Source organism: Geospiza fortis, unplaced genomic scaffold (genome assembly GCF_000277835.1).
Source record: "Geospiza fortis unplaced genomic scaffold, GeoFor_1.0 scaffold23, whole genome shotgun sequence".
Lineage (NCBI taxonomy): Eukaryota > Metazoa > Chordata > Aves > Passeriformes > Thraupidae > Geospiza > Geospiza fortis.
In genome coordinates, this window is record NW_005054303.1 from 2,120,506 (window position 1) to 2,147,538 (window position 27,033).

Here is a 27,033-nt window from a genome sequence, read left to right on the forward strand (position 1 = left end):
TTCCTGCTCACCTTTCCATTCTTCATGGATGTCAGTTGCTTAGCTAAGACATCCAAAGAGCTCCTCATCATGATTCATTTTCTTAGGAGGAAGGAAAGAAGAGGGGAGCATACTTGATTGAACTTTGATAGCTGTAAAGCCCTATAAAGAGACTGCAATCCAAGTCCAAATAGCCTCTGCTGAAGATTAATAAATATGGAAGAACCAGAGTAAAAATACAAAGGGTCAGAAAAAGTTATCATAAACCAAAGAAACCTATGAAGAGTGGAACATAATGAAACACTGTCCCTGTTTTGCTCCAAAGTAGTGTAGTACACTGCTGTTTGCAGCTATTAAATAGATGCTATACCCCAGCCTGGTATTCCCTGGTTTTCAGGATAAGCATAAAATGTTTCTTGTACTAAGTTTTATTCTTTCAGAGGAGAAAGCACTAACCCTTCAACTTTCTATTTTAGTCTACTTCCAGAAAGCACCTTCAAAAGTTCTTATATAGGTTTTCTTTTGGAAGAAGGTATCACTGTCTTCTACAACAAGCATAAACAGGTTCATTGATCACAAAATCAGCTGACTCAAAATCTTGACTGCTTTTGTGAACAAGATGAAAGAATTTTTTTTTCTTTTACTTAAGCTGATTTAAACCAAATTAATTTGGGACATTTGCATCTCTTCCTCAAGAACAATGGATCTTATTTCTAGGTTCATGGGGTGAATCCAGCTCTAGTCAACAGTGGCAGGACAGTATAGGAAAGATTTGAAAGGTGTTCAGAATTTTATCTTCAATGTTTAAGATCTCCTGTCATTCCTTACTTCTATTGAATTCTAACTGCAGCTCAGGAGAAAAATCTCAGGAGGACAAAAAGCTTATGAAGAAGAATGAAGTGTGACGAATGGTTAGGATTGCCCCAGCAGATAACATGATTACAGACAGGTTTTAAATACCTGCAAATAAATTGCTGTATATTTTGATGTATCTTGATCCCAGGTGCAATTAGTTCATCTGAAAACTTAGCCAGGGCAGGGATACACCTTATGCTACCACAAAATATGTAAAACTTACAGCCATTATTTAATTTTCACTCAGAGTAAAATTTTAAAACCCTTCATTTTAGGAAGCACATTGCAGTCAACCTTCTGAATTTTCAGATGGAAGCAGCAATGTGATGTAGTCTCATAAAGTACACCATGAAAATAAAATGTGCCAATGAGAAGTAGTGACTTCACTAAAAGTCACATGGAGAAAAGTTACTGCTATGAAATTGAAGACTTCTCTTTTGTCCTACAAAGCATGGATTACACCTTCTCTGCCAAAAATCCTATATGAAATATCCTAAAGTGATCATTGATGTGGACAAAAATTGCAAGAGGCAGAAGTAGCTCAACAGTGCCCATGGATAAGCCACAGGAATCTCTTCAGTCACACTAGGAAGTCAATACTTGTTGTCAACATTTTTCTGTATTTAGTTTTACATCTATCATTTCTTTCTCAATTGAAATGGACACTTAAAAGGTATTTCTAATTCTTTTACCACACCCTAGTGCCTTAACAGTAGCCTCAGCAAAGCTGGTTATCTATAATTTTTGTATATGCAAAAGAGAGAAATCTTTATGCAATTTGTTAATAAAAGCAGCAAAGAAATTGAAGCAGACTCAGAAGCACTGAGGTACTTTTAAAAAACTTTAGTTTCTGGCCTGAGATTTCCCATATAAAGTCTACTAAGAAGCAGCTAGCATGCATGTTCTTCACACTTCTTCATACCCAACTTCTTCCTACAAATCAAACATACCAAATGGTGCAGGATAAAAATTACTTTAAATCCTAAAAAATCTAACTTCCCTACCCCAATAAACCCTCAACCTGATTTTGTTGCTCCACTGGATTTGCTGCTGGAACTGTAATCAGTTCCTGATGTGTGTTTCACTACCTGTAGCTCTGCTCTGCCTCCAACTCTTTGAAATGGAAAATGTAAAGAATCATTTCTAGCCTTGCCCTTGCAGGTGGTCAGACCCCGAGGTAAGTCAACACCATCCCTCTTCCATAGCTATCAGGCCCTACATAAGAAAGTGAAGCCAGAAGAATAATTTTTGAAGACTAGAGCTCGGAATTGTTCATACTTCTACGGATAATTATCTGGTTTTATTTAGCATCTTATAAAGCAAGGCACAAATGTACAAAATCGCATCTACTAAATCAGATCATTTTTATATATATTTACACAATTACCATAATATAAAACGTGCTTTGACACTGTCATAGCACAACAGTAGCAGAATTGAGGACAACCTGATAATAAACACAAATACCAGGTTCTGGATTTCTGTTTGTGCTTCACCTGAAGGAACATATTCATATGCAGATACACAAAGCAATCCAGCCACCATCCCTTTATTTTCCACACCTCACACAGATCAAACTTTGTTGCTAAGCAGCTGTGGAAGGAGTAAAAGGCAGTAGACCAGCACCCAAAAGAAAATTACAAAGTAGAATAGCTCTGGCTGCTCAAAAATTGTTATCTCATGAGTTGGTGCTGGAGTCTCGCTTGCTTCCAAGTCCTTTTTCTTCCTGAAAATAGGAGAGAATTCAGTAAGAGGCAAAGAAAGGAAGAAGAAACCTTCAGTGTTAATAATTACTGTGAAGATCAGGGGGTGGTCTAAAAGACAGAAGTTTAATGAACCTTTTCAGTCTAGTCAGTTGGAGGGCCCCAGCTAGACTAGGAGGGGCATACTGTGCTTTAGCAGTGTGTTCCTTGCAGAGTCAACAATGTAAGAATCAATCTTCTGAAAACTCAGACAAATTCTCAGGTAGTTGAAGTAAGTGCCATTACAGCACAGCCCTCGGATGTAAGTCAAAAAGATGCCCTTTTATTTTCAGAACAGCAAACATAGCATTGGGCAACACATCTCACACTTCCACAGTTTTGCTTATATACTGGATCTGACTTGATATACTTTCCCCAAATCATCCTCATGCTAGTCACTAGAATATTAAACAGAAAAAGCCCAAGGCTTCCAACCAAGAAACCAGCTAACAGTTGGGGGTTTGCAGGACAACTCCAAAATTTCAACTTCAAAAAATTTCCAGCTGTGCTTCATAAGGGCAAAGGCTGATGGATTCTGCCAGCACTGCTGAGCTCTCACAAAGACAAGGAAAGGTCTTCTTTAAAAAGGCACAATCATTTTATAATTTTCTAGTACTGCAAGAAAAACACTCCAGTAAACTGTTTTTAATCTACTTTTGGAAAAAAATGGTGTTTTTCTGCTTGGGGCCTCCTACTGGATATATACCTGACTATTACACAAAATATCAGCAAACTGTACAACTGATACAACTGTAACAGCTATTTGTGTAATTTTTTTTAACAGAGAGGCCAATGGATCCTGATAATATTTTGTGTGTTTTCTGCATCTAAATATAACAGCCATTTTACCTAGAAGTTGTGAGATGTACTATTCAGTATCAGCTAAGAGGCAAAACCTAAAGTGAGCCTTGTTTCTTAAAGATATTTAGACCCTAATACCAAAGGGATGCATGTGTTCATGACCAGTCACCTTAAGTCTAAACTAAACACACATACAAAACTCATAGATGCTCCAAGATGCATAGATACATAGATGCTCAGTCCTTCATTGAAGTAATTGACTTTCCCTGGCACTGATCTCACTAAATATTGTTTTGACAGTCTTCCAAACCTGGAAAGAGTCATCACTGCCAGAGGGCCTAACATTTGTAATTGTCCCACTCTTCTCTCAGCCTGAGATATCCACCATGTGGGGAAAATGCTCAGAATCTTGCTGAGACAGCTGAATCTTTCAAGTCAATCAAAAGCATTTTAGTCAAGGGACAGATTGAGCAATAAGGAAATTGTATATCTTACGCCTCTGGGAAATGTGGACTCTGAGCCATTGCAGAAGACAGTTGCTACCATTATAATTAATTTCCAGCTTCCTTTGTATCACTGCTAGTAGTACCTAGGAGTTATGGCTTCCTTGCAAAGTCAGTCTGAATAAGAAACACTCACCCAACGATTAATGGATTTTCACCCATATCTGTCATCATCTGCTCGTTTACATCATAGGTTTCCTTAAACAAACCACAAACAGATTAGATAACAAAACTCAGCATCTCACAAAGGTGGTAATTGTGTATTTTATGCAAATTGTATCTGATGTTTGCTCAAATAAAATGAAAGTGTGATTATAAACATATTTTCCGTCAGCACATCCAGCATTACAGTCTGGTGCACACACAGAAAAGGAAAAAGGTTGTGAAATAAGATTTTTTTACTTGCAATTGCTTTCATAGCTGTATAAAATTCCCCTTGTTCATATGTACTTCTAGGAGCTCTGACAGTATTGCAAAACTAAAGCATCTGTGTGAAACCTCCCTTTCACTGAACACTGGTGGCAGCATTTTTTTTAAAACTCCAAGATGGTCAGAATTTTATTTTTGTGTTGAAAAAAGGCCATATTCCTGTCCTTGCTCAGCATGCCCAGATTGCTGATGCTGTCCCTTCCTTTTAGCTTTAAAAATAAAAATCCAGACCTCAGCTGTACTGTGTGCTCTCAAGAATCCAGTGTGAATCACATCTGTCATTAGGGACGCAGTTTCACTTTTCAACTAGAATTCTTTTAGGGTTAGCTGCTGCTACTGATAATATAATACACTGCTACTGTGAGGAAAAGGGACAGAGCCCAGTTTTGCAGAAACAGTGCTCTTCAGGAGACACCCAGCATTTTTGCAGTGTTGAGACCAGGGCATCAACATTATACAGAGAATGCAAAAACTAAAAGAAACTGGAGCAGCAGACAAAAGTAGCTTCAAATAAGCAAAATGTTGCAGCTATACAAGTAAGATTTAAAGTTACAAATAGATTTAACTGTAGTATTAGGTACTCCTTTGTGAATTTGCTTAAGGTTCAGTAAAGTTTAGTATATTTTTAGGAAAGTTGAGTAAAACTTTGCAACTATGCCTGGTTTTAGCACTAAAATTATTAGAAGTCACAAGACCTACATACTGTTAGAGGCCTTTTTACAGTATGTGAACTTCTGGAGTTTGAGAGAACCAGAGAAACAGCAATAAATAAATGTCCACACTTACCTCCTCAGAAGCATTACGAGAAAACCTTTTTCGGAGATGAATGTTGACATCACTGTCACTGCTTCTGTATGTAAAAGCAAAGTTTTTAAATTCATAAAGTTAAGTTTAAAAGAGACACTGCAAATGGACGTGACAGGTTTAAGCTACACAAAACCACAAATATGCATTGCTGCGTGTATTAGAATATGGACTGGAATTTATCAGTAACATGATAAAAATGGCTTTGGGAAAATCTGACGCACAATAAAAAAATCATATTCTCAAAAAGGAATCTATTCTAAAAAAAATTTTTGGAGAGCATTTTTGCACCCTTGACATCACTGACATTTAACTGAGAGTATACCTGAGTTTTATGGCCATTGATATAAAAAGTTGGACTGACAGGGAACAGTAAGCTTGAAGGGGACAATGGGTTTTTCTAAGCAAACTCTCAAATTCATTAGAGTGCTCCAGTGTTAAGCATCAACAAATTACAGTTCATGTCCCACTAAAATAGATTACCTAAGAATAAATTAGAATGTAAGAAAAACCAGAAGTAAATGGAGCAAAATTAGCTGAGTAGACACTCACTGTACTGGGTCTGCCTGGGATGGAGTTAAATTTCCCTACAGGAGTGGTCTGGGGCTGGGCAAGAGGCTTGGAGGGGACCCAGCCAGGAGAGCTGACCCAAACTGACCAAGGGGCAGTGAGACCCACACACACACTTGTTCTTATATCTGTCTTCTGAAGCAGCCACTGCTGGGAGTGGCTGGACACTGCCAGGCTGATGGGAAATAGAGAATAAATAAAATTCTTTTTAGTCTTCTCATTTGCTTTCACACATGGCCTTTACCTTGACCCATGAGTTCTTCATCTTATTTTCTCTCCAACACCTCATTTACTTGTTCATAACCAGAAAAAACATCCAAAAAGTATCTACTGAAATCAATCAGTGTAATGTTCCACATAGTGTCACAATGCACATGGACTATTTAATCTACATTACAAAATTCTCTGTTAGGAAAGCAATTATAACACTTCCATGTTCAAAATGCACTGGGCTTCCACTTGGGTTTTGTGTGGCAAAGTTTGTAGCACAGTCAAATCAAGTCCCACTGAATCACTTGACATATTTAAGAGAAACACAGGAAGAAGCCAATGAATCCCAATACTTCTTCCTAAAACAAGACTACAACAAACATCCAATGGACAGGGCAATTGCAAAAGACCACTTAGGTATGTTTAAGAAAAAGTTATTGTGGAATACCTGGTAAATTCCTGGAATTCAGCATTTTCTTCCAGGTCATCTTGTGATAGAGTAGTAGTGGCAACTTCTGAGATCTGCAAATCTTCTTCAATCATATTTTTCTCTTCCTCCTCTGTATTACTATTTTCTTCTGGTGTCTTTATGGCTATTGGTAAATCCTCTAGATTTTCTACTATGGCCTGTTGAAATCAGGAAATGTTTTGCTTTAGATAACATGACTGATTCCCCACCCTTCCAAATATCTTAGTGGTGCAGCCTACTCAGACACTCAATTGCAGATAGCATGAGACTGAAAGTCTCACTGAAGAAAATAAAAAAAGAAATTAATTTCTTGAAAATCTTTAGTGATACATGGAATCATCAGTTCAACATACATACATACATACATACATACAGTTGGAAAATCAGATCTTTCTATTAAGAAGTCAGGACATGACATGGCTCTTTGAAGCAATTCACTGGACTTTTTAAAATCTCCCCCCAATTAGTCCTTCAAGTTAACAGCAAACTGACTTCATTTCTATAGTCAGAGTCAGGATCAAAACATGTTCAAGCAACGTGTCTAAGCAATATCTAGAACAGCATTAAATGGACATTCATTCCTGAAAAATGCTGTCAAAAATTACTGCTGGAAAACATGTAAGGCACTTCAAACTGGTGTCTGCAAGAGATGCAGGAGCAAACTGCCTAAACCAAATACCCCCAAAGTACCCATTTCTTTCTCCTCCTCCAGTGCAGAGAAGCCTTCATTTCATCCATGTAACATATCCTACTCAAATTGTTTTTCTAAGTTTTTGTAGGCAAACTTACTTGGATTGAGACAAAATTATATTGCCTGTATCCTTTCTTTAGAAGCAATACTAATTTCTGTTAATCTCATTACAGGTTATTAGAAATACCCTGTGTGGTAATCTGTTATACCTAAGGATTATACAGAAACCTCTCTTTTAAAACATAATAAAAAGGCTGTACATTTTTGCTGTACTTTAAGGTAATCTTTTATGCATAGGGATTACAGAAATCTCAAATTATTTTAAAACATAATATAAATTCTCATTTTTGCAGTGCCATTAGTATTAGGACTTATTTTCTCCTTTACAGTCAGAACTTCTCAGGGATCTGCAATTCCATTCATTCCAGTAGGGGGCTGTGGCAAACAGTATAATGGAACAGGAAACCAGGTTCATTTTAAGTATTTCTCCCAAACATTGCAAAATGAAGCAAATGAAAACCACTGGGATCTGATGCTAAGTCCACATGTATACACAAAGAAATGCTGGTAATAAAGTAAAATACCTCAGGATGTTGTGGAATAGTGGAATCTTCATGGTTGGTGGCCTTATTGGCATCTTCTTCTATTTCTAACTCGTCTACTAGTAATGGCACTTCTTTTTCATCTGAAGAATTCACGTGACTGCTTGTTTTTGTAGTTTCCTCCTCGCTGTTCTCAGTATCTGTTTCTGATGGAGGGGTACGTAGCTTATTCTCCAAGTCTAGCTCTGGATCATCTTCCTTGTGGTCCTGTTCTGGTAAGTTCTTGTCATGTAAAACATCTGTTACTGTTTCAGAAGAAGCTTTTTCATTTCCTGCATCATAACCTTCGATACAAGGCTCAAGGTAAGCATTCAGAACTGCTGATATGGGAACATTATAATGTGGATAATAAAAGAGATCATGGGGTATCACAGATACTTTTGAAGAACTGGGTACCACTTCAGTTGCAGATTCAACTTCATCACAGCTGTCCAGGTCCTCTGGAGTTTTAGGTATATCTGAGAGAGAGTCATCAGATGTTTCCTGCTGTGTAGATAGTTCTTGGCTTTTGAGATTAGAATCATTCAGTGAACAAGTATTTGTTTCTATTGTCTCAAGGCCAGGTGATTCCTTTGTATGTTCATCTTGTGAAAGTGTCTGTATTTCCTCATTTAGAAGGTGGAGAATGTACTTCTGCGTATCTTCTTGTTTTGATGTATCTTCTGGTAAAATAATTGAAGACTGGGGTTTGCTGTCTTCGACTTTATTAATAGAATCATCTGTAAGTATACCTGAAGTCCAGGATAATGGACTCAAAGAAGAAGTATTGGCTGAAAGGCTCTTGGTTTCATTGTCATATTCAGTAGGGGTTTCCTTAGTTAATTCTTCAGAGTATTCTTCAAAAGAGTCAACAGAATTTTTCTGATCTGTCAGAACAGCTGGAGAAAGGTCATCATTTTGTTTCAGTTGATCATCAGAGATGCTCTCTTCACCTGACATGAATTTATCATTTAGAACCTCCCAAGAGGACTTGGATTCAAAACTGACAGGTCCTGTAATTTTCAGTGAGGTAGGCCTTTGAGGCTCCTCTTCGGATGTTTCCTGTAAATCGCCTAACACTTGACTCAGTTTCCCATTACAATTTTCAGAAGTGGTTTCTGATGGGATTCTCTCAGGGATATCATGAATATGGACCTTTGGAGGAGCTGGATGACTCCTCTCATGATTAACAGTATACATGTTTTCTTCATTTTCACTTAAAATCAAGATTTTGCCTTCCTTCTCTGATGGTGTGTCTTTGATGTGGACATATGTGGACTCAATTGGAAGCTCCCTGTCAGGATCTGTAAAGTCTTCCTGTAAGTGATGATACACCATTAGAAGACAAATCCTAGCTCAGATACCATTTTACATTTCCCAAACACAATGGAAAGAAAAAATACCTAGTCTTTCAGTCCATTACCTTCTGAATTGCCAATTAATAACTCACTTATTTTGAAAGTACAAAAACTAAATTGGCAAGTCAAGTGCCTTGAACAGAGCTCAATGTCAAGAAGGCAGTTGTACAGGAAGATCAGAATGCAGACAAGCCTACTCCTCAATTGTTAATGTATTTATCTCTCCCTGCTGTACCTGTGGAGACAATTGACTTGGCTTTTTGACACAATCCCAAACCCTGGGAATAACATAAATCTAACAACTCCAATAAATCCACTGTGAAATACATTGATATACCAGATTATTTCCTTCCAACAGACTCTATTAAAAGAAAGATAGTTTTTAACTTTGTTCATAAAAATGTCAACAAGCTTTAATGTCAACCAATCTTATTGCTCATCTAATCTAATAATAATTATTAGATTACTATAATAATTTTAATTCCAATTACTTTAGTAATGCCCACCAATTTTATCAACTACAAAATATATGCTAACTGTAACATTCAGTCAAGAAATTAGAGAAAATGCCTGTTTTTTCAAAAGGCCTTTGCCAGTTTTTGACACTGTCAACCCTTAGTTAATCCTCAATTTTTTATTTTTGCATCGAAGTCCTGGTCATTTAAACTGCAGTTTGTGTCATGCTTATAATGAGTGCTTTTTACTGTTGTATTGACAAGATTCAGCTTTTGGGGTCTTGTGTCTCATACCTGCTAAATTCAGACTGATCATGGCCCTCAAACTTGAGAAGATAGAAGTAAAAATTAAATGCAAAGTCCAATGAATCATTATAGATAAAGGAATAAATTTCAGTCTTATTTAAAACCAGTATAGCAAAGTAGTAGATTCCTATGAAACCAATTCTAACCTCTGAGAGTTAAAATTGGATGTAAATGTATAAAAGCACAATTCTACCTAAAGCATTTTAGTAATCACCAGTGAAAGCCCATTTCACTGGATTTAACAAAAATGTGAAAAAAATCAAATCCAGGTTTGTTGTTTATTTTAAATAGCTAAAAAGAAACCTAGAAAATAAATCTGACTTTATTACGTACACCAAGGCAAATTAAAGAAATGACATGACATAGCAGTAAACACATACCCCTTCCAGCTCTGGGAAGTGCTCCAGGAATTGTGCCACATATGTCACAATTGACTGTTCATCGGGGGACTCCACCATGATATCTGTGGAGACAGATGCAAGGGGCTTGAGCACACACAGCTCTGAAATGCTCTTGCAGAGAACAGATTGTCAGACATTTATCCTGCCATTATGGGCACAGAAATAACAGCTACAAACACTTCTCTTTTTTTCTGACAGATAAGAGAGATGCTCTTCACTGCTGATGGCACTTGACAGAGTTCTCAACATCCCATTCACACTCACTTTTTCCTATTTCCAAACACATGCTGAACCCCGATCAGGGTTCCCTTTTCATTCACTTTTATACTGCCATTCATGCCGTTGTCACTAGACAGTTGGCTGCTGTTGAGTGACAATACAGAGGTTTATTTTTAGCAGGATGGCCCAGTCTTCTAACAGGTGATGAAAGTGCAATTGTGCTTTCAATCATGACACGAAGGCCTAGCGCCGGTCTCATAGAGTTCAGTAAAAAGAACGACAAGAAATCCATTTATACATATTTTATATACACATGCACACTTAAGTTTACAGGTATAAATACTTGTGTGTATATATGCACTGCAAAGAGAAAACTGGGAGATGCAGATACATTTGAATGGGTATCTCTCCGTTTACCTGGTATGGCAGCCTTGTACCGCTCATCCTGGAGCGACATTTAGTCTGCAGCCTAGGTGTTACAGAACACCGCTAATGCACTGAGACACCCCTCACCACAACAATTAATGCCCTCTCTGAGTGCAGATGTCACAAAGCATCTAAGCTGGAACCAGGACCAGCTATAAACATAGCTAAACACAGGCACAGTGTACATAGCTAAAACCACAGTAAGATCTTTGACCTCAAGGAGCTTACAAATGACTGGAAGCATACAATTACAAGCCACTGACTGTTTTTATTTTTCTTCTCAAAAAGCTCAGCACACTGATCCCATCAGCAGCCTAATCACTGTGAGGTTTTTGGTATGTATCACAAGGCAATATTCATGAATTCATTGTAGACTGAGTGTTACCCAAAAAAGCTGATGTGTTTACCTTCAGGTTCGAGGAGCCGAGGGACACCCAGTTTATTCTGTGCGATGCTGAAAGCATCCTCCAGGTTTTCTCGTGCTGATTTCTCCAGTGCATGCTTCATGTCTACCAAAGTACAATCTATGGCTTTTATGACAGCTAGGAAAGCAAGGCCACTCCTCCAACTACTCGTGAAGTCCTGGACTGCAACGCCATACCTAAACAGAATTATATGCATTTTACATGGGTGGTTTGTTACAAAATCCAAAGTAAGGGCATCATCATTTTCAGACTCCTGAAAGTTAAAACGTAAGGTTGCTGAGTAGCACTTGTCATATTTGAGATATTTTTGGATTTCAACATCTAGAAATACATTCAGAAAACACATGGGTTCACAAACTGAATTGGTGTGGCTAACAGCTGACACCAACCTGCTTGTAGGAAGTAGTTAGTGAAAACAAAGCCCTTAAGAATTCAGCAACCACATTTAACATTCACAAAACCAAATGTCTCTGTGATTCCTGTTTCTGTTGCTCTCCAGCATTTTAATGCCATAGCTTGGGAAAACTTCCAAGATTTAAATATTTAAACACATAAGCATAAATGATTCACATTCCTGTGTACTTGGCCTTCTATAGCAGAAGATCTGCCAAATGCAAATGGTGTCAGCATATGCATAAACCACAAGAGTGTTAGATGCCCAAAGTCTTGGAGGAAAAACAGCCATCAAACTTGCAATGGAATACAGCCCCAGAATAGAAAATTCTGCACAGATAATGAGATAACAGGATTACAATGATGCTATTATGTTTTAAATATGCAGTTGCAAGAACAATTTTCTCTTATTAGATCTTTTCTATTTGCAGTCTTTGACTGGGCTGAAAAGTCTGTGGCCTTTACTTCCCAGGTCCTCACTTTCTTTGTACCACCTGTTAACAACAACATCAGCATTATTTTGGACTAAAACTGTACTTCCTCTGTGATCTGCACTGGCAGCAGTGAACTACAGGGGGCAAGTTTATCTGCTCAGCAAGCACCCTTAGCTTCACTGGAGATAACCAAGGGATGATGCAGTCCACAGGACCAAGTATCTAAGATGTAAATTTAAAAAAAAAATTGTGTTCAAAGGCAAGATATAAAACCAGAGACAAAAATGCCAAATATACAGCTAACCAACCTCTCTAGGTAACTTTGACACATGCCCTCTTTAATAAAAACTCTCTGCCAGTCACTACTTCAAATAACAATACATGTAAAATACACTCCAAGCATTTGTATGTGCATGAGACATCTTACATTACAGTTTTTTAACCAGTCAGTAACTCTGCCAGGATAAAGCATTACCACACAAAATGCTTCAGTGAAAGAACCACTTTTTATTAAAGAGGAGAGAGATGTGCAGTGGAAATCCACTCAAATGTTACAAGTTCAAGAGAAGTGACTTAAGTTTCACCCCCTTCCCCTCTTTAATACTGAGGAAGTAGGGACTCTGGTAGGGGCTCTGTCCTTCAAGGCACTCTGCAGTGTACAGAGAAGCTTCCTCTGGGCTACTGCTTCTTTTAAAAGGCTGCTGATAAAGCCTTTCAGTACATTTATTTTTTCAGTTCACTCCCTGGTTATACCTAACCTTTAATCAGCAAAAGATGTCAAAAGATCAGAAAAGACTGCATGAAAGCTGGGGTTTGGGGAGTAGAGAATGATCCTGTTTTAAACAGCATCAAGCAGGTTAGTGCAAGTTAACATTTAACACTTAAACTGTGGAGCCAGCAGTGGCCTTCAAGGTCAGATGGCTGCTCTGAACACATGGTCATAGTGAAACACCCCCCTCAGAGACCCTGTGCTCCCCAAACTCAAAAGCAGAAGAAGCCACAGCACATGGCAACACACCCATGGGGCAGGACAGAGAAAAGAGTCTCAGCTTCAGAGGGGTAGGTGGCAAGACACTGTTTTGTTCAGGGTTTGTTAGCTTACTTTCTGGTTTTCCTCTGCACCCAGATTAGAAGGGCCCTGATGGCTCTCCGCTGATCCTTCACTGTAATGGACATGTTTCTCTCCACGCTGGGAGTGCTGGGGGATGTGTCTGATTCTGGACCACTGGGTCCAGAGGACAGGCTGGAGGAGGAGGAGTTCCTGTTGAGGTTGCCTGTAAGCTCCTTAATCTGTAATAAAAGGTGAAATACACAGTGTTCTGCTTTATCACTGGCTGCATCGTGTCCTTGTTTTCATGCAAACTTTAAAGAGATCAGTGCCATAGCTGAATTTTAAGTGATAATTATAAACCTGTTCATTTAAACTTTCAGCTTGTATTTTACAAGCATGACAGCCAGCAGCAGCCCAGGCAACAGAAAGAGCAAGCTCCCAGTTCAGGCCAAACTGTGCAAATTAAACAAAAAGCAAAGAAACATGTCCTTGAGAGAAAAGTTAGTTTAAATGAATTGTTCTCTTCACAGGGATTGCTTGAGTGAAATATTTTTCATCAAGAAATGGTGACCTGCAGCAGCACTCCTGTCCTTGACCAGCACTGACATTTGAGACTCTGCTGCTTTTGGGTCCCCCCACCCCGGTGCCCTCTGCTGCCAGGGCGGCAGGTTCTGGTCGCACCATCCTTGCCTGTGAGTCTGCCTGGCCAAACTGGTTCTGTGCAGCACTGTTCATCCTCAGGAGCTCAGCCACGGAGAGAAGCCCCAGTGCAACTTTGAGATCATGTTTTTAACCTTACAGCCATTTTTTAAATCAGACCAAGAGAATGAAAGGGCCTCACAGTTTCATGAGAGTTGCAGAACCCTCCCTCCATCTCTCTCTGTCCATTAGAATTTGGGATTGTCTAGAAGGGAATTTCCAAACCATGGGTAGGTTAGGGAGTAGTTTTAATCTCAGCCTGGGGATAAATCAATTTTCAGGCTCAAATACGTGTTATCAGTTCCAGGTCCTTTGAGATCTTTCATATGACCATGTATATCAGTTTGGAATTTTTGCTGTGTTGAGTAGGTCTCCAGAGAACAGTGATTCTAAATGGAATTTCCCACCACATTGGACCAAATCCAGTAAAGGTTATTGAAAATAAACTGTGACCTGGAACCATACCCAGGACATTGGTTCAGTTCCAGGGAATCTGGAACAGAACCCTGAGAAGGCACAGGAAAGAAGGGAAAGTAGTAATCTGAAGCTCTAATTCAGGTCCAAGTTAAATGAGGGCTTAAATTGTCTCCAATTTACATCAAAATAGGTCCAACAAAGTAAAATGAAAGCAGCTGCAAGTATAAAATTAGTGTATATTAGGAGGGGAAAAGCTCAGGTTTAGCATGATTAATTATGTTCTTTAGGATTAAAAACCAATTTAAAAATCAGTATTCAGCTGGAATAGATGGATACCATGAAGACTGATTACTTATGGTTAAAGTATTCAAATTTTATTACCTGAAAAAACAAGATTATATTCCATATTAGTCCAAGTACCAGAGAGGAATTTCCATCTGCTATTTCTGCTGCATCAATGCTAACAAGCTTTACCTGTTGGAGAGATCGTAAATTCAGAGCCAAATTCAAAGCAGCAAGGTATATGCAAAAAATTCACTGAGACTACTGGATATGTCCCTACCACTGCTGCCACTGACAGGCCAGCAAAAAAGCAATGCTGTAATCTTGTATTAATGAAAATTTGCCCTGATCACAATCACCCTTCTCCTGGAACTCCTATCTGAAACCCCCAGCATAGTCTGCAGAACAAAAGTGAACTCAAGTTTTGCATTTTTGGGACACAAATGCGTTTCCTCCATACAAAAAAGGAGGAAGATGGGGCCCTCTCCAGTGGACCCCACTCATAAAAAGTAGAGAGTAATTTCTCATACAAAAATCTAAAATCCTAGTAAGATCTGCTTACTTATTTTTTTCTATGCATCTCATTTCTCCTTCCTTATCCCACCTTACACAGCTTGTCACAGAGTTCTGATTAAATCAGTTAGCAACGGATAGGGTTGCCTAATCCAAGCAAACTCTAGACTTTCCCACACTGAGGTTTTTTCCAGCTGATAACACCAGGATGTTATTCTCTTAGACAACACAGATTTGGTTTTGGCAAAGGTCACGGAGGAGGGAGGAGACAAGGAAGCTGTCAGCGCTGCACATGGCACCCAGCAGCCCATTTATCCCTGAGAATCCCGGACACGGTGAATCACTCAGCAGGGCTCTTCCCTGCTGCCCCAGCTCCACAGACACTGTCGGGTTCCACCCACTGGGGTTTAATGTCTAACCCTGAAGCTCTTGGCAGCCAAGGCATTTTGCCAACACTTTCATCACCACCCTTCACTAATCAGTTTGGTTAAGCTGAAAAAAGGAAAGCAAAATAACTTTTTATCTAGTGGTTTGCACAACATCTTCACTCTAAGCAAGAAGACACCTCTAGTTGTCATATTTCAAGGATCAGATTTCTTGCTAGCTCCAAGGTATTTGGCATGGGGAAACCTTTAGGACTTAGTACATTTGAATAACAGTTTCTCCAAAATGGGGAGCAAGTCACATTTACCATTTCACTGCTTAGTGTGAGCTCCATCCTCTTACTGCTGCTTATGTTTGTCACCCAGCCCAGAAGAGAAACTCAGCTAGAAGATATTGACTGCTTACTTTTAAGGGAACAGGAAATCCAGAAGAAAGTTGTTTTTAGAACTACTAATTAAAAAGCCACCTGCATTCAAGGTTCCTCCTCCCTGGCCTTGCTGACTGAGGACCTAGTGAGGTCCTGGCAACCAGATATGCTTCAGCTCTGCCAAGCACTGGTACCAACAGAGAGAAACAATCTCATCTGCCAGTGGGCCTTAGCTGGATTTGGGTAAAAAGCATCAACTGGGAAACTGTTAAGAAATATGGGAATATGTAAAATATTTCTTAGCAGTTCTACAGCAGGACGTGTAGACGTACACATTTAGGGCCAGATCAGCCCCTACTGATGGAGTTTCCATAGGGAGCCTGGAACACCTGGAAGTTACTGGACAACTTCTTGACCTTTCACATCCTCTCCTGGGGAAAAAGGCAAAGGATGTTAAACCTCCCACACCTACAAAGTCACAAGAGATGTGCTGAGACCTCATATCATGCTCACTCCTGCACTGGGGTTTGCAGAAGCTCTCCTGCATGACAAGCACTGCTGCTGGAGCAGGAGCTAAGCTCAGTTCAGGGAAGCAGCAAAATGACACCAGCTGCTGTTGGAGCATCCCATACAAGGTGGGGTTTTGCACACACTGATCCCTCCTCAGCCATGAAGTTTAACCTTACTTGAATCCTTTATAGGAAATAGCCCAATATCTGTTTACTCTTTCTGGAGGATCTAAGTATACCATGTATATGAATTGTTACATGGCTGGGGCTTCTCTTGACCCCATTACTCTCAACAACACACAGGCCACTTCCACAGGGCTTTGAAATAAACCCATCACAGGAGAAATAAAAGGAATTAATCGTTTCCAGCTACAGGGTCTGATCACACTTGGTCACTTATAACTGTAGGAAGTGATGCTGTGTGATAGTAGAACACTCACTATGAGAGAAATTATATCCATGTAAGGCTTTGATTCCTGGAATTATACATTTATATCATGTTCCCAGTTTCACTTTCTCCTGCTTTTGACTCATGACCAGCTGCTGCAGCAATCAGTTTACCAGCTAAATACATGATTTCTATAAGTGAAAGTATTTCTGAGAAAATAATCTACCATCAGTATAACTGAAGTAATGCCACTAAGACCCAGATCATAAAAATTTCTTGCATTTCTTTTTATTTTCTTTTAATATTGGGTTCTTGATCCTTTAATCCCGTTGAACTTTAACATATAAAATGAGCAAATAATCCTTGCTTTAGACTCTGTAGGTGTTCTTGTTGTGCATTTTTATGTGGCTTTTCAGCCTTGCTGGTAAGGTAAGTCACAGCCTCTTGAGCAGTACACTCCTCTTGCATATACGCAGCACTCCTCTTGCATATCAGCTTAGCAACAATTACAACTTGCAGCACACATCAGGAGAAAATATTAAGACCAGTCTTTGAAAATACTCACGTTACTGTCCTCCAAGAACTTAAGTGCTTTGGCTATGTTGTTCAAACGAAAAATGCGATGGGTTGAAGATTTGTATTCGTGCATCTAAAAAAAAGAATTGCCACACTGTTTTTAAAACTGGTGGAATCATTCACCACATCATACAAAGCTTAAAACACTACAAGCACTGAGGCAAAATAAAGCTAAGGAAATCTATCTATGAAAAATTATTGCCATCTTTTGTGAGCAGTAGAATGCTTCAACTACACAACTGTAGCGAAACAGGGTGAGCAACCAGCTTTCCTGCTCCCCAGATGTTACCACTCTCTTGGACCTGCCACATTGATTATTTACGTAATCATTCCCCAGCCATGTTCAGTCACAGGATCAGGTTTGCCTGAAAATTCATCATAAAAGATTTTCTTTTGTCTTGAATTAAATGAAATTATCCTAATTAGGAAGCATGAGCAATTTTAATAGCAGGCACAGGCAGGTGGGAGGCAAAAACCTTCACTTTGGCAGAAATAAAAGATTTTACATGCCTGTCTCCCTGCAATTCCACTTTGGCACACTGTTTTTATCCCACATGTGCAGAAACAGCTAACAAGAAATGCAGCCAGCTGACTTTACCCCCTTCTCTCACCTCCTCCCTGACCTCCCAAAGCACACCCTAGGGTTTACCATGATGTATCTTCCCCTTCAATTCATTTCAAGCCTGGCCCTCAATGCAATCTGTATGAATGCACAGAGAGACACAGCTACTTCTGCTGCAGCTCTGCCAACCTTCAAGAATAATAAAAAATATTCTTGACTCTGAATGTGTGAGCACACTACAGAGCATCGCCAGGTGCATCTGCAGTGGTGAGACAGCTGCTCCTCTTACCCAAGTGTGGTAGCCACACACAGGAGAGTTCTGATGACAAGATTGATGAAGAAAGAAAACATTAAAATCAACTGGGCATTTATATTTGCATTGGGTGTTCCATTTCTGGTATGTGGAACTTTACATAGCTCTTACAAAGAAAGGAGAAGTTTCTGATTAGTGAAGCTTTGCCCTGCTGATTTAGATCATATTAGTAAGACTAATGAAACCTGAGTCAGGATACCAGAATGAAACTCAGGTTTCATTAGTCTTACTCATATGGTCTAAATCAATGAATTTAATTCATCTAATCAATGAATGAAACTCAGACCTACAGCAGGCATCAGAAGAGCTACTGAGTGTCATAATGATCTTAGAAAAAATAGAAACAGAATTTAGGGATTAAAAAATGATACAGCTAATATGTGTTTTCTTGGTAATGTAACTTGGGTAATCTCCAAATGGAATGTGTGAGCATTAAAGTATTAAAGCCGAAAAACCCCTCAGGTATGGAACATTAACACTGATCACACACCATTTACACCTCATTGTCATGTTTCCTTGAAATCTACATTGTAGCTCAGGACACCCACCTGTAACATAAGGAAATGACAACAAAGTTGCTGAAATTCTTACTACATTATGCAAGACATGGGCCCAAATTCACCCTTATTCCTTGGCTATGTAGGCACTGTTGCTTGTAACATACCAAGCTCCTAGGAATGGAGGCTCCTCCCTCTCTGTACATACCAGCTTTTGTCCTGACAGGACTTCCAGGAGCGCCATCAAGATTTTGCCATCTTGTATATCAATAAACAAGTCTTTCACTTTCAAAGGAGGCTTGCACTGCGAAGAAAAGAAACCAGGTAGTTTTTAAAACACTGCTTTTTGATAAATCATCATGATTTCAGAGAGATGGAAGGAGAATTTTACAAAACAGAGATACAAGAGGTAAATCACAGCCTGCTGTAGGAAAGAGCTGATTGTTCTTCACATTGGTGGCAATTCTGTCCTATGAATGTTAGAGCTAAAACTGAAATCATACAAGGACTGATTCCAGGTTTCCTATAACAGAATCTAACGCTAAATACTCTGCCTAAGAAATAACCACCCAGGGCTTGGGTGCTGATCCCCCAGACTAGAACATGTCCAGCAGAAGCAAATACCACTTTGTGCAGAAATAAGCCCATGATGCAGCCAGCCACAATGTCCCTTCTCATGTGAAAGGCTTCTGGTGGTGCCATTCTGTCTCTCAGCATTTTATAACTACTTTAAAAAGCAACTTCTTGTATTGTGTCTCTCTTTTCTCAGCAAACTCCTCCAAAGGGAGTCATCTCCTCACTTCACTACGGTGTTGGTACATGTGTGCACTTCAAGGCACACAGCCAAGTCAGCTCAGCCCTTAGGGGCAGTCCCAGCTGCAGCAATTGCAGTCTGCTCAGGTGCCACTCACCCACGTGCCCCTAAAGAGCCCAATCTTTTCATCTTCGGTTGGGCAATGCACTTCTGTTCGATTCAGCACTGCTCCTGGCAAACTGAGACCACACATTTTCATCACTGGTCTTTAATCTAGCCAAGAGACTAAACAATGCTCCATGAAAGAAAGCAAAATTAAATAACTTATCTGAAAGACTAAACCTCAAACACTTTCTATTCTTTCAGTACTTAAACCAAGAACAAACAGAGCTCAGAAATTCAGACTACTCCAAATTGTCCCATGATCAGCAGAGCCAGATCCTTTCAAGAGATGACACAAGTAGGATCACACCAAAAGTTTCCTGAAGAAGTACAAGAAGACTTCATTGCTGCCTCCGAAAAAGAGAACCCACTCTGTAAGAAGTGCCTCTTTGAGGATAAAGGCAGAAGACACCTTTCTCAGTGAGTGTCCTCAGGGAATCACCTGAAATAAGAGAGCTCCAGTGAAGTTGTCATTGTTTACATGGTTATGTTTATTATGCCACTTCCAGGAAATGCATTAATATAGCAAAAGGCTTTCACCCTTTCTCCAGAAAAGCATTTTTATTTGTTGAATCAGAGAGGAAAAAAAATTTGTATTCACTCCAGAGAAAGCTGACCTGCCCACAAAGGTTCTAAGACTTCATAAGCCTGGCACACCAGAATTGAAGCACCCTTTCAGCCTTTTTCCTTCAGTAAATCAAAGACCTTCTTTGCAGTCACATATTTGACAACCCTTTCTGACAAGTTCCAAACCTGCAGTTAGTTTAAAGCCCTAGAGCCTGATTCATGAAAGCATCATGTAACACTGTCTTCATTCTGAGAGGCCCTTGGGAGCAATTGCTAGTCAAAACATTTCCAACTAGCCTTATTCTGATTTTCCAGTGAGATTTAGGAGGATCCCTTTATGCCTTCTAAAACACTCACTGCAGAGTAGTGGACTTATGCAACTATATATGTGATGCCTTTCTTCTAAAACTCCTTTACTTTACTGTGTCTGGAATGCAATCACTTCTCAAGAACTACTAAACTGAGAGTCAGCCCCAACCTAGTCCCACTCTGTACTTTTTGAAATTTAACTGCACATACTAAAGCATTGTGAAGCTCAATCACCAGTCTGAGTAGATCATGAAGCTGGTCTCATTCCTAGATCCTGCACTAAGCATTGCTGCTGTCTCAGTAATATTAGGATTTTTTTTTTCTCTTTTCAACCTCAACACAAAAAAAAAAATTCTGCATGACAAACTACTCAGGAGAGGTAGTACTTATCTACTATCAATAAGAACAGTATCTTAGGTTTAAGAGCCATACTATGGTGTCATTAAGAAACAATTACAACTTAAATATATGATGTCCAAACATTAGCTCTCTGATGTAAGTGGATTTATGAAGATCCCATCATATTGCCCCCCATAACACGATTAATAAGGAATTACTATTTTCCATCTTCAGATCTGGGATGAAGACAGGTTCTGAAGAACAGCTTTCTTTAGCCATGATTCATTAGATGTTCGAACTTCCAGTTCAGGGAAGAACACAGACATCATCATCTGAGAGCCTCAACCACATTTGATTTTAAATGGGTGCATTCTATGGGAAAATTCTCCTCTCATGGTAACAGGCAATGGCATTAAAGATTTAAACGCACCTGAGATGATAAAAGGCAGTCAAGCCTTCATTGTGCCTGGAGATGAAGTTTAATTAATCCAGAAACAGGCTTTGAGCTTCCACTCATTCTCCCCAAAATGCGAACAGTTGTCAATTTTGTTTCCAAAATTTAACTACTTTAGAGGAGTTAACTGCAATCTGGCTACGGCTATGTCCTTGTAGCACAATATCAAGACTGTTTGTCAGTCTTACCTTTCCCAAGTGCAGGTTTATCCATCTGGTAAAGGTCCTCTTCTGTACATTTTCGCGTTCGACTAGAAATATCAGAAACAAAAAACAGCACTTAACTTTCCAGAAGAGGGAAAACTGGTAGTAAATTTCAGAAACTGATCCACAAAAGAGATAGAATTCATGAGAACTTGGTGAATAAAACAAATATATTCTAAATCAGGAGATAAAAGGTCCAGTTTCAGTGTTTTATTCAATTTCTTTGACCAGACATGGGCTGTACATTTGTAGATGCATTTAAAAGGCAGGAGGAAGGAATTTCTTAGTTTTGCAATCTTCAGTGAGGTGAACATTTATGTGCTGTGCACAGCTCTCCAGTGTTGCCACTCTCTGAGCTTGACCCTTCTATGTCAATTTATAGGATTATTGCTCTGACACCATCATGCAAATTGGACTGGAGTGGACTCCAATGTATTTGCATGCAAAAGGCAACAGGACCAACACAGCAATTTTGTCTTTATACTTATGAATGGAAAAGCCTCATGAAATCCCATCTTCCCATTCTCCTAACTAGTGCATTTAGAATCAAAATTCTAAGTCCCCAGGCTGAAGAATAATTTTATTTATATTGCAATACAACTAGGAGTGCTTGTCCTCGCCAGAACTGTGCTGTACAAACAGCTCTTGGGCCAGCTGAAGAGTTTTTAATCAAATCTGCCATTTCCTGAATCCATTTCCATAGTGAACTATGGCAAGAGTATAAGGGGAATCATATTACTGACCAGCTTTCATTTACCTCCTAATATAAAAGAGTAAACCATACATTTAATATAAATGAAGTAGACTGTCAAAGCAATATTTCACTTTAAAGACAATTATTCTCAAGTGGTTACCCAGTTTCACTTAAATTAAGGAAATCTGGCAATTTATGAACAAAACACATTAAAACTAGTTATATGCTAGTATTTCAATTTACTCATAGAGCATATCAAATATATTTGAAAACCATTTTGTGTTTCTTCAGCCCTACAAAAACAGCTAACCTATCTACTGGGAAATCACATTCTGAAAAAGTCTGGGTTGCTTTTATTGGTCAGACTGATTACAGGCCAAGCAGTAGCTTCTGTAAATCAAATTTTAATACTGTTCTTTTTGATCATTTGAACCAAAGGGTCAGCAGCCTCTAATCATGTGTATAACTGTTTTCCTTATTTTGATGCAGTGGAATAGAGCTTTTCAGCATGAAGTACATCTGTCACTGATGTCCATTCAGGCCTTTAAAGTTGTCTTATTCCATAAAACCTGATTTTCTCCAAGATTGGTTAAAAAAAGTCATTATGCTTTAAGCGCTTTAGAAAACATAGAAAATGCCAAACTAATTATTGCTGTTGGCTTTCCTTTTAAAATGTCTTAGAAGAACGTGCAAAGATTTGAAACAGCTCTCTCCAAATGAAACTGTAAATTATATTAGGACTCCAGAGTGTCTGTAAAAAACACCCACAGCATTTACCACCTACAAATCTCAAAGTACAATAAACTGAGAGATGTGTCACATATTTTTTGGGCTTTGCCTTCTTCAGCACCTCAGCTTCAGAAGTGGGTTTCCATGCACTCACTCCCACAGCCAGGGCTGAGCAGCAGAAGTGCTGTGTGTCACCCAGGGTGTAACTTCGACAATCGAGCTGTTAAAATTAACCTTGGACAGTGGGTGGAGGTTAAGCCAGAATTATTCCCAGATATGCTTCTTTCTGTTCAAATACAGGTGTACAGAACAGGCAGAGGAGCTAGCAGTAGGCATCAGGGCCACCCATTAAACTTGTCTGAAATGCTGAGGAATGCTTGGATGGGCACCAGTGCCAGGCTTCAGAAAAGAAAAAGGAGACCCTATGAAATGGGCTGGATATACAGATTTCCAATGTCAACCAAAATAAAAAAGGAAACACAGAAATGTTCACAGAAGCAAATACAGTGTTTTCTGGTCTCATCAGAGGCTCGGTTTCTTGTCATATTTTTCACCAGTCACTTTGGCAACCTTCACTTTCAGTGTAAATAAGGATGCAAAAGAGAGTTGTGTTTATTTACAGATCATCCATAAAACTGAGCACACACTGGCTCCTAATTTTGCTGCAGAAATTCTGCCATGATGCAAATCAGGAGTTGCACATATGCCTCAAAGGATGGGTGAGCCAAGCTGGTATTACTGCTTTGGGAAGCTCACACACCAAACATTAAAAAAAGGCACATTCAGGAAAGCACTTGCATACATAGACAGGTTTCTGAGATGAATTTGTCTCTATAGCAAACAGCTTCTTTCCAGGAAGAGTGATGACCCCAGAATGGGCACTATTTGATTCTGTAAAATTCTAAAGCAACAGTAACTGGAAGGGGAAGAGGAAAGGAGAGGAAATGTGTTTATAAAATCCCTAAGGCACACAAACCCCTAATGCAGTCCATATGCTGGATGGCAGATTTAATGGGAAAAGTTCAGCACAGGTATTTACTGGTGTGTGCCTTTAACTGCTATTCTGCTCCAGCATTGTGGACCTCCCAGTTTCAGTACAGCCCCTCCTCTCCACAATCCTTTCATTTAAGACGATTGTAGGGACTCTATAAACTTTATGCAGTTTCTATAAATTAAATGGAATCTTTTTTTCTCCTTCACACCTAATATTATATAAAAGTGAAGAAAATCATTCAAGTCCAAAGTTCCTATACTTACATATATAGTTTACTAAAACTGCACTGTGTTTACTGGGCAGCTAGAGAGCAATAACACTATTATAAAATAATAATTACACTCACCATATGGCTGGCCCCTAAACAAATCCTGTACTGGGAAAGAAGGATACCTGCTGTGAGGGTTGAATTGAAAGATGTAATACTGGAAGGCAAAAAGTCCGGAATTGTCTTTTTGATTTAGCTCAGCTCAGCCTTGATATAAGAGAAAAATTATAGATACAAATTCTGACCACTCATAGAAGCTGGGTCTTCCAGACTCTTCCAGTAAGGAGGATGTAAGAGGAACAATGTTTTTATCAAAGTGCATGGGTAGGGCACTGACAGGCATTAACTGCAATAATTTAGAGGGAAAGAAGCCACTGGAGAGGAAAAAGGTGTACTGTTAGGATTGGGTGTACCCTATTGTATAACCTACACAGTTCTCTGCCCCACAGCTGTGTCCTAGAGGACAGAAGAATTTGGCAGAATTTGGCTCAGCCCCAGTAACTGCACCCTAGTCAGTATTCAATATTCACAAAGATATACTGCTTCATAAAATCTTATGCAAAGGCAACTAATTCCTCAAAGAGTAAAACTAATCTAGTTCAAAAACCACTTGGGCAAAATTCAAGGTTAAGCTGCTAATGCACAAGGGAGTTCTGCTGCTTTCCTGTGTGGCACTATTTCCTTCCCCATCAGTCTAGAAATTCCATGGGCATTTGCTAATGGCATTTCTTCCCCTCCCAAATGTCCTCAAAGGTCACTACTGTTTGCATCACCTGCAGGAAGCCAATCCCTAAGAGCCTCTATGTTCAACAGCAAATTGGAGATAGCAAATATTGATTTGCTTTTAAATACTATTTATTCTGTTGTTGTAGAACCAGTTATAAATAATCCTCTGAGGCACACCACCATGGGGCTGGGCACTTCAAGGAACTATGAAACATGGAAGCTGATTTGAGTAGAACACTTGTCAGTGTATAATTACATCGTTTCAGGAAACTGCTTGATTTGCATGTATGGATATTACTCCCAAAGCAAAGCAGAAGGTCACTTAAATGTGCTTCCAAACCTATTAGCATTTCATCTAGGATATCATCATCAAATGATGTTAAAACCTTCACAACAGGCTAAGCTGGCTTGTACATCCACTTACAACTTACTTTCCAGTCATCTTGCCAAGTTCCAGTTTTGTAAGAAGCACAAAATCCACCTTCCTTCTTTCTACCACAAACTCAGTCTCTATAGATACACTCCCTATTAACAAGAAGCAAGTCTTCCAGATGGAAATGCTGGTGTTGGCCATCTAACTGTGACAGAGGATGCTTCAACCACCCTTGGCTGCAGAGGCAATAACTTGCCAGGATAATCACCCCATATTCACTTCATAAGTACCCAGTGGCCACCACAGAACCAGTTCATAATGTGCATGGCTCTGGATGTATCCCAGCATTTGCCAATGTCTTTGATCAGGAGAGAATGACACTTCTTATTACACAACAAAAATAGATGGGGAAATGTATGATAATTAAATACTACAGCCTAACTCCAAAGTGGAACATGGTTCAGACACCCTAAGTCTTGGGAAATGCAAATTCCTCTTCTTCTGCCTTCCTCACCGCCAAACTCACGTTCATAGAGTTAAGCAATCAATCAGTCTCTAATGAACACACATTGAACAATCCACTTTTGAACTCCAGGCCACTAAATAAAATGAGAACAGGATTTTAAACTGGGTGTTCCTGCACTGTGACACAGCTTAGGTATTTCTGATTACTAGGCATCATACTAACAAATCTGAATACTCCTTCCTCTGCAAACAGTGTTCACAAAGGAAGCCAGACTGACATCTTAGAAAATGGATTTTACCTAAAAATGCTCATTTGAGATGATGATAGATGCAAGTAATTGCCTACAGGCAAACAGAGACCAGGCCATTAGTTAGAGTACATGGTCAGGCACTGGATGCAGGATGCTGATGACAGATACCGGATACAGACAACCCATGGGAAGTACGGATCCTTGTCCAAGAGACCTTCTACTGTTCAAACACAATACATGGGACAAAGTTCAGGTGCACAGCCCAAGGACAGAGCACATGTAAGCAACACATCTGGCATGGGGAGGATGATTAAAGGTGTACTGTAACAAAAGGAAAAGGGGGGTGAGCAGGAGTGACTGGGTGCGGGGGTAGGAACCGACAGCAAAAAAACTGGAGAGTTTAAGATTAAATGTGTAAAGTAGGGCAGGGAAAAGTGCAATTAAATTTTGTACTTTTGTTTTATGTCAACACAGAGTTACATTAAACACATTGGACTATGAATGCTCAGAGACATAATTTCTATTAAATGTTTTCACAAGAGGATGAAAAAACAGCTCAAAACATTCCTCTCATGTATATGGTGCAGACCAGCAACACTGCTCTGTGAATACTCAGTACTTGCACATAAAAATCTCCATATTTGTAGGAGTGTGAATTTTAAAGGCATAATCAAAACATAAGGAAAAATTTTAGCCAAATTGCCCACAAAATTAATTTTATAAGCTTATGAATTCCTGTGAATTCTATATTTACCTTGTGCTTAAGAAATCCCCAAACAGCTTAGAAGATTAATATAAATTTTCTGTTTGATCTATACAGGGGTTGGAGGCTTTGTTGTGCACCATATGCCAATTTGATGTAATCTGGAGCACATGAAATATTAAATCTTAAAAACCCTGGTTTTCTAAAGCAAACATTAACTACACTATATAACACGAGTCTGCTCTCAAGTTACCTCTTATGAACAGGGCCTCTAAGCCCTCCAGATGAAGTTGTTAAGTTAATTGTTTGTTGAAACTGACCCATTTATTAGGGTCCTTATTAAATTTCTATGGCAGGTGTTGAAAGCTTGAGGCTTTTTCATTCCATCAAAGTTGCAGAGTCCAAGTCTTATTGGTTCAAAATTCTTTAAAAC

General features: G+C 39.2%; 1 protein-coding gene across 1 annotated transcript in view; it reads right to left on the reverse strand.

The window, feature by feature from the left end:
- Window positions 1-10: 10 nt before the first annotated feature.
- CLMN (calmin) overlaps window positions 11-27,033 on the reverse strand; it is an 86,055-nt gene continuing 59,032 nt past the window's right edge. Inside the window, exons 2-13 of the mRNA XM_031066176.1 lie at window positions 21,383-21,444; window positions 18,818-18,913; window positions 17,227-17,310; window positions 14,600-14,692; window positions 13,154-13,341; window positions 11,207-11,400; window positions 10,134-10,216; window positions 7,638-8,951; window positions 6,342-6,520; window positions 5,096-5,159; window positions 4,017-4,078; window positions 11-2,560 (exon numbers count right to left, since the gene is read on the reverse strand). Coding sequence (XP_030922036.1) covers window positions 2,407-2,560; window positions 4,017-4,078; window positions 5,096-5,159; window positions 6,342-6,520; window positions 7,638-8,951; window positions 10,134-10,216; window positions 11,207-11,400; window positions 13,154-13,341; window positions 14,600-14,692; window positions 17,227-17,310; window positions 18,818-18,913; window positions 21,383-21,444 — 2,573 coding nt within the window. The 3' untranslated portion in view covers window positions 11-2,406. The remainder of the gene's footprint in view (window positions 2,561-4,016; window positions 4,079-5,095; window positions 5,160-6,341; window positions 6,521-7,637; window positions 8,952-10,133; window positions 10,217-11,206; window positions 11,401-13,153; window positions 13,342-14,599; window positions 14,693-17,226; window positions 17,311-18,817; window positions 18,914-21,382; window positions 21,445-27,033) is intronic.